The 8,076-nt window shown below is 45.9% G+C and overlaps 1 protein-coding gene across 1 annotated transcript in view; it reads right to left on the bottom strand.

The window, feature by feature from the left end:
* Nucleotides 1-2,351, bottom strand: part of ajap1 (adherens junctions associated protein 1) — a 57,194-nt gene extending 54,843 nt beyond the window's left edge. Inside the window, exon 1 of the mRNA XM_037105710.1 lies at nucleotides 1,262-2,351. Coding sequence (XP_036961605.1) covers nucleotides 1,262-1,290 — 29 coding nt within the window. The 5' untranslated portion in view covers nucleotides 1,291-2,351. The remainder of the gene's footprint in view (nucleotides 1-1,261) is intronic.
* Between the last annotated feature and the right edge of the window lie 5,725 nt (nucleotides 2,352-8,076).

Here is an 8,076-nt window from a genome sequence, read left to right on the forward strand (position 1 = left end):
AATAGATGAACGGCAGTCAGAATAAAAACGAAAAAAAAAAACGGGGGCAGGAATTAGAGCCACCGGTGGGAATGAGATTCCAGCAGGTGGCAAGAGAATCTCACCCACCGCTGGCTGGTTTTGGTCTCATTCCACAGCGCGTGTCATTACCTCTAAACCTATTTTACGGCGGATGAACGAGCTCAGTTTTGGCCTTTTTTTTTTGTTTTGCAGACTTCCCAACTAACTCCGGATGGACAGGTCTCCATCCTGCTTCCTGATTAAGGGGCAGCATTTTTCTTTATCCTGAAAGCGGGGCGAGTATCCGGCAGTGGGTGACGTGCTCTGTGACTAGGAGACGATCCACTGTGAAATAAGAATGGAGGAGGACGAGGGGAGCGAAGCGTGAGTGGGTGTCGTTGGGGAGAAAAAAGGAGGCTGTCTGCGTGCCACCCTTACCTCTTTATTCTCGGGTAAGCACACACACACACCCAGTTCTCCCATGCTCCCTTGGAGGGGAGTGTGTGTGTGTGTGTGGGGGGGGGAGAAGAGCCAGACGTATAGGAAGAGCCACAAATTCCCCCAAAAAAACTGAATTAAATCAAGATCCCACAAAGAAGTTAATTCATTTATGCCTGCATTACGCATCTGACCCATAATTCCAACCCCCCCTAATTACCGTATTAAGCGCTTGTTTCTGTTCCTCCGGTTAGTTCTCACTGTGCCGGAGGGGCCGACGGGACCTAACCTTGAGGCCGTGCGCGCGCGGGCGTGAGCGGGTGCGCGCGTCTGCGAGCGCATGTGCGCGTTGCCTGCTCCGTACTGCTGGCGACCCCCAGCGTACGGGATGCGCGTTTCATTCGATCGCGCGCTTCCCTTTTTTTTGTTTTTTTGTTTTTTTTCCAAAACATCACAAAACACATTCACGAAGAAAAGAAAAAAAAGCCTCCGTCTCGACTTCCCCCCACCAACACCCCAATGTCAACAACCACAGCAGAGAGCCAGACTGTGATCTGAACAAGTTTGGAGCGAGGGCGCATTCACTGTGCGCGTTTTTTCTTTTTTTTCTTTTCTTTTTTTTTAATGGCTTAATGTTATCCAGTCACCAATTTCAGCAGAGTCTCACAACTTGCAGTGGCGTATAACAAAAAAAAAACCAAAACAAAAACATATGAACTGAGACAACATGTTGTCGAAAAGCAACACGAAACAACATGTACATTCCGCGTTTCGTTGCCAAACAGCGCAATTCCCATTAAAACTGAATTGGGGGGTTTCTTACCTGCGCGCAACGCTCCGTTTTATCCACATTTTTCTCTCGACTCGTCTCGTCTCAATCCTCCAGGTATCCTCCCATTTAGATGGGCTTTCCCCCCCCAGCAAAGTCGACAATAGCTGATACAAAAAAAATAAAATAAAATAAAGAGGAAACACTCAAGTGATGGACCTTACTCCAGCCGTCAGCAACGCAACCATCGTTTGAGCCGTATCCTTCAACGTTGCGCACATGAAATTCCTCCGACAGCGCTGCCGAATCCCACTAAAAAAAATTGAAAACGAAGAAAAGAAAAGAAAAACAAAACAAAACAAAAAGGAGACACCGGAACAATTGTCAGGTCTCTGTCTCAAGTTGCTCGTCAGTTGTTTCTCTCGGTGGTGATAATGTCCGCCGTTGTCAGTCTGAAGGAGGGATGGGGGTGAGGGGGGGGGGGGCAGGCGCATGCAAGGCGGACAGGTGAGCGGGAAAACCGAGCAGAGGTGCCCTCAAACTTTGCCTTCACGCAGGTCTGTCATCAAGCCCCAGTCTGGAAAAAGACGAAGATGTGAGCTGCGGAGAGCGAAGGCAAGGCATGTAGTTGGCATCCTCGTCGCTGAAATGACAGCGCACCTTCTCCTACATTGTTGAAAGGCAGATGAGCGTCCGAGAGAAAAAAAAAAAAAAAAAAAAAAGGAAAAAGAAAAAAAAAAGATTGAGGATGGAAGAAGATGATGCACGGAGGAGACAAGTCACCGCTGGCGGGGGGTCCTCATTATCTACTCACATCTCCGGAAGGTGTCGAGGGGGTGCGTAGGGGTGAGGCAAAGTAACACACGCACACACAGAGAGAGAGAGAGGGGCAGAAAAGACGAGGTGCAACTGAAAAAGGGACGATGGGGAAGCGACGGAGGAGAATCCTGGAGGTTGAGAGTTGTTTCGGACGAGTTGGAGAGAGAGAGAGAGAGAAAGAGAGAGAGAGAGAGACGAGAGAAGAGAAGAGAGAGAGATGGAGGGGGGAATGAGAGGCTGTCATCAGAGAGGAGAGGAGGCTGCTCCGTCTCCTGCTGCTCCTCTTCTCTCAGACTGACGAACGACCTGCCCGCTGAGCCCCACGCTGCCGTGACGTCATTTTAAAGCCAAATATGTCATGTGCCGGAGCGTGTCACGTCATGTGGCTGCGCGCTCATGGAGCGTCGGACTGGGTCTGACAAACGGGGGGGGGGCAGCGCTGTCCGGAGCTGCACCGTGCCGCACCAAGGCGCAGGAGTGGAAGTGGAGAACTGCAAAGACAGGGATGGAGCCGGCGTGGAAGACATGCTGGGACATACATTAAGTCACAACAGCTGGAGACCAGGATTCAGGAGCAGCTGATAAGAGTCCAGCTTGTATGATGTATGATGTAACCTTTCACATCCAAACTACAGTAGGCAGGATCTGAACTCTCACTTCATACCTAAGGTCACATCTGGATACCACTTAACTTATAAGAAGCTTTAATAACTAACATATGCATCCCATCCCACCACTCTTGAACGTGTCAGTGGAATTAGCTAAATTATTAGCGTAATTATTATTTTAATTGATACAGGAGGATAATTGTGCAGACATTAGCAATGGGTGACAAAACAAACCAGCATAACAGGCTTTTTAAAATTTGCTTTCAGTTGAGCGAATAACTGGGAATGTGCAGAAGATGAATCAATTCCATGTGCCGAGAGAAACAGAGTACATTAAAGCCACAATGAGTTGATTTTTGTAAAAGTAACTAAATGACATTTCAAATGATTCTGATGGCACACGGTTCTGTTTACATAATGTCAAAAATGACGATTCACATGAAAACTCCAGCGTCTGTAGGTCGGACGTGTGGCGTAGGGTTTTTTTTTTTTTTAGCTTTGCTGCAGTGTCTTTTTGAAAACACCACTAGGTGGCACTAATGTCAAATAATTTTAAATTCCATATATGGGGGCTGTTATCTGACAAAACAAATTATTCGTTTGCTTGTTTGGAGATTGGAGACAGCCAATTTGTAAACTTATTCATATAACACTACGTTCAGACCAAATCTGGCAGCGCGGCGAAACGCTGCAGGTATGTGCGGAAGTGTGCGATAGTCAACCTGTGGTCCGTGTGGGTGACGTGTTGGGAACCCCTGCTGATCAGTTTGCCAAAAAGGCGAAGCTGCTATGTCGTTATGCTCCCAGCGCGCTGGTCCTACCAGTTTGACGAATTATGAATAAAAATAGAAACAGCGCTACACAGAGAAATGTCCATTGTGTTTCCTTTGTAGCGTTTAGCCTGGCTGTTAATAGTCAGCTACAGAAATGTCCGGTTCTGTTATGACCTCCAGTCTTGCCTCTGCCACAGAGGGTTAAACATGTCAGTCCTACAGTGATCGTCACAAAGCTAAACTGGTTGAATACACACTACGTTACAATCCACTGTGGTTTCACTCATTCATGCTGCGCATCTGATCGCTAGCTTATGTGATTGGCCACCACAACATGATGTCAAGCTGCATCTCTCCAAAAGCTGAGTCCGTCTCAACTTTTTTACTGTAGTTGGCTGCATTAAAACATACAATTCCAACTCATTTCCAGTTGCTCCTTCAATCCTCAATGTGTTGCCCAAGGCTTGTTTTTACTTGGCAGTAGAACAAGATGGTGGTCCCATGTCTAGAGTTTCACACTACCTGTATATCCCTTATCCTTAGGCGCAGGTGCACTGTCCAACCTCTAAAAGTGCTGCAACAAGGACATGGTCCCTTTCTAGCTAATTCTTTGACAGAGTGCCGCATGGTGGTGATGAGCATGCTATTAACTGTTATTATTATTAATGCAGTTATTTTAAAGTTTTTAACATGCTGGTACAACTTCAGTTCTAACACACTGGAGGGGAGTTGCAGGCTTTTGAACTCTGAGTGGGAGTGTCCTTACAGGGTCGTTTAGGACACCTGTGAGCTCTGAGTTTCAGAGTCATTAGGGCCACTTGTGGGTCTAACCAGCCTTCATGTGGGTTGCTAGGGCTAGGTGAGCCCAGGTGTGAGTAGTTGTTAAGCTCTCTGGGGAGGGAACTCAGTACTGCATTGTAGGTGGGTGATGAGTGATGTCTCAGGCCACCTCCTCTGTTCAAAGACGGTCGTTCCAGTTTGACAAAGATGGATTACTTTTTACTCCTCTTTCAGACCATCTGTCTTCTCTGACAGCAGAGTCTTGACCTGAGGAGTTGACCCTCATGTGTTGTGCCATTTGTTTATGGAGAGGTTGTTTTGTCTCCCCAGTGTACAAATCTGTGCCGCCCCGGCTGCTTATGCTTGGTGTTTTGTCCTTAGGATGGATAAGTTTCCGCCTCACCATGTTGGTTTGAAGTGAACTGGGATATGAAGCCTTAACACTGAGGTGAACAGAAAACCTACACACACAGATCTATACATGCTGGTCCACTCATGTCACCCATTGGAGCACAAGCTCATCAGAGTACCAGTGTAATTTGAGCTAAATGCTAACAAAATGCTTTTTTGAGTGAAACATCATGATTCATTCAACTCAAAAACAAAAATGTCAACCTCACAGGGGCGCTAGAGGGAAAGTCTGAGGATCACCAAAGTAGTAAGGATTCCTCTTCTGGGGAGCATGAATTTTTCAGGGTCAGGTAAACCAACGGACCAAGTGCCATGCCGCCAGAGAGGCTGAAGATATGTATTTTATTTGTGCATGTTTTTTGTTCGGTTTGAATCCTTGAGGATGCTTTAAAGGTCTTTACTTTTGCAGCATTTTATCCAAAAGAGCTGTGTCCTGCCAAAAGTTGTGAACGTCAGATCCACTGTGGAATTCCATAAGGGAGGCGATACAGTATACAGTACTCGGGCGTCAGGATTCATCACATCACCCCGAGCCTCGGAGTAGTGATAACTCCCACAGCTGAGGTTAACTGTGTTTTCTCACAAAATTGACCAGCTGAATGCTGAAGCGGAAAGCCTCTTCCTAATGGAGGAGGCTTATATCTACAACGGTGTCTCTCTTGTTTGACATGAAAGCAGCATTAAACTGTCATCCTGGAGGCTTTTTGCACACCTGTACTACAAGATGTCAGCGGTAGGCAAAATCCCATTACATTAGAATCAATGTGCTGATGTGACCGCACGCAAGACGGGGGGGGGAATATTACCTATGACAAGATTAACTCTTGCGTGAGAAAAAGAGCGAATGTGGCGGCCTTTGTTGTCCACCTCGAGGTCAAAGTGTCGAACCGGTGAACACATCACACCTGTTTTAGCCTTTGCGACTGCTCTAGCCTTTCCTGGAATGAAAAAAAAGGATGGGTTTGTTTATGCTTGCTGTATTTGGGCTGCTGCGCTTGTTTTTGTGCATACATTCTCACTGTGTATTGTGAACCTGTGAGTTTGCTTCCCTTTGCCTCAGGTGTGGTTCTGTAGCTCTGCCGGGTTTCAGGATTGCCTCGATCAGCGGATCTTAATAATGAACGCAGTCGCTCTCCTCCCAGTCTGATGAATTGCAGCTGTTTATATAATTCCACCGCTCCATACATGATGAGGCAACTTTCCTCCCCGACTAATTGTTGCCATAAAGCACACTTCTGTCAAATACCCTCATTACTGCATTAGTGTGTATGTATACATACTGATCTGAGTGGATTCCTCTGTCTGAGGAGCCCATCAGCAGCTCCCCAGCAGATGGAAGCTGTCACCGCTCTCTTCCTCTCTCCGTCACTTTCTCCATCTTTTCCCTTTCGCGTTCACACCCCCTCTCCCACACTCCCGCTTTCGCATGTTGTCTTCCCGCGTCGCATGTTTTTGTACACGCTCGTACGAAACGCTTGCTTTTGTTGTTTCCGTGCGTGTAAGCGTGACACGGTGTGAACATGTTTGTTTCACCTTCGGAGGCAAGAAGTCCCAGGTTGTCATGCATGTCTGAGACTGCGGGTGGCTTCGGCTCACATGGACCTAAACGCGGCATACTAAACATCTGTTGTGTAAGCCATTAACACCCCGCCACGAGAGTGCGAATTAAAAAGGAAGAGGGATTTGAGTATTGCTGTGTATCTGCTAAGCTGGATTGAGTCACTCTGAACGGCAGTTGTCTGTACAGTTTAAGTGTGCAGGGTGAACTGGATGCTGCAGAGGGGGTGTACGGCTGCGGTCTTGCTGGGGTTACGGACGGGGAGTGTAGGGACCTGACGTGGTTCTCGCTGGGCTTCTGGCTTCTCTGTGCTTTAGGGAACGGTTTTGCGTGCTGCAGCTGTCTGAGGCCTTGTTATCATCAAATGGGTCGTGCCATGCACGGTATATATTTCATTTCTTCACCCGCTTAAATGCACTACAAGGAACTTTGAACTGATTATGAAACAGTCTCACTTTAATATTGTCATCCCTTTATATGTCCCGCATAAGCAAATGAGACCCTCAGTGAGAAGATTGGCTATTTATAATGAGATAATATGAGTATATATTCGTTATGAGGATGTATTCCTAAGGCCTGACACCAGGCTGGATTTCAGTGTAACCTAGTTGGATAAGTAATAAAATCCAAACTTTTTTTATGGCCGGCTGCTGCTGATGAATTGAGGAGTGTCACAGACTGACACTGAAGCTGCCGAAGTTTGCTTTGTTTAAACGGCTTCATCTTTTGTCCACAGGGGTCGCCACAATCCACAAAAATGTAAGCGCCTTGTAGTAGCTTTAACAACACGAAGGGCTTAATAAATCACTTATTTACTACCCCTTCCCCGTCTCCCTTTGTAAGCCTGAGGATGATACATTTTAGTTGTTTAATACTGTGGACTTATTTATGAAGGACTTTCGTGGACATTAAGAGCATTTCTCGAGCACCTCGTCTCAGGGCCTCTCTCTCTCTGCTCTGCTAATAGAAAGCAACAGTAGCTAATGTTAGTTTGGAAATGGAGTCCAATAACATAAACTAATGACTTGCTTCCAGCACAACACACAAGTTCCACAGAGCCCCTTTAATAATAATACAAAGTTAAGGAGGAAAAAGAAGAAGAGATCCTGGCATTAATGCAGATAATTACTTGTACTCTTTTTTTGTACGATGCAGCACACATTATACAGGCAGTCGTTTTTTAGCTTTACCTTATCATTATAAATTAAATGTCAATTGCACAATATAATGGCTTTAGAATTATGACACCATCAGCGTTTATAATGGGTCCCTGTAAACCTCACTTTCACCGTGTGATTTTGGCAATTTTGCTAGAGGGGACGAAAATTCTGGGAAGATGGAGGTTGACCTGTCAGACCGGCAGCCTGGGACCATTTCAATTTGCTTTCATGTCTCCATCAAACACTAAATGAATGATAAACTCACACTTTGTGCCGTGATGTTGGTAGCTGCCATACTCTAAGGGAAACAGAGAGAGCAATCCAGTGCCTTTGTGGCAGCGACACTGACAATAAAACCAATGAGAAGCAGTTAAAGTGGTCTTTTTCCACTTTATAATCAATTTGATGTATGTCTGCCAGATTAAGGCAAAATGTTAACCCATTATCAGGCTGATAATTATGTTTTTTATCAATTCAATTTTAAGTATATTCTATTGTGCTTATTTCAGCCTAGGGGTCAGACTGTGCTAATTGGCCAAAGCTTTACAGTCTCCAACAAGAAAGGACCAAAAAAAGCTGAAAAATGTTGGGTACTAAATACTAAATAATCCACATGTCTGTCTGTGTTCAGTGCTGGGCAGGCAGCAGGTTTATCTGTGAGCTGCTGCGTCTGGTTAATGACAGAGATGTGGGGGGCCTTGGATTCAAAACAGAGCGTTAAAAAGGGTCTTTCAGCTCACATTTGTGGGCATCTCATCGG

The sequence above is a fragment of the Acanthopagrus latus genome, chromosome 7 (genome assembly GCF_904848185.1).
Source record: "Acanthopagrus latus isolate v.2019 chromosome 7, fAcaLat1.1, whole genome shotgun sequence".
NCBI classification, from domain to species: Eukaryota; Metazoa; Chordata; class Actinopteri; order Spariformes; family Sparidae; genus Acanthopagrus; species Acanthopagrus latus.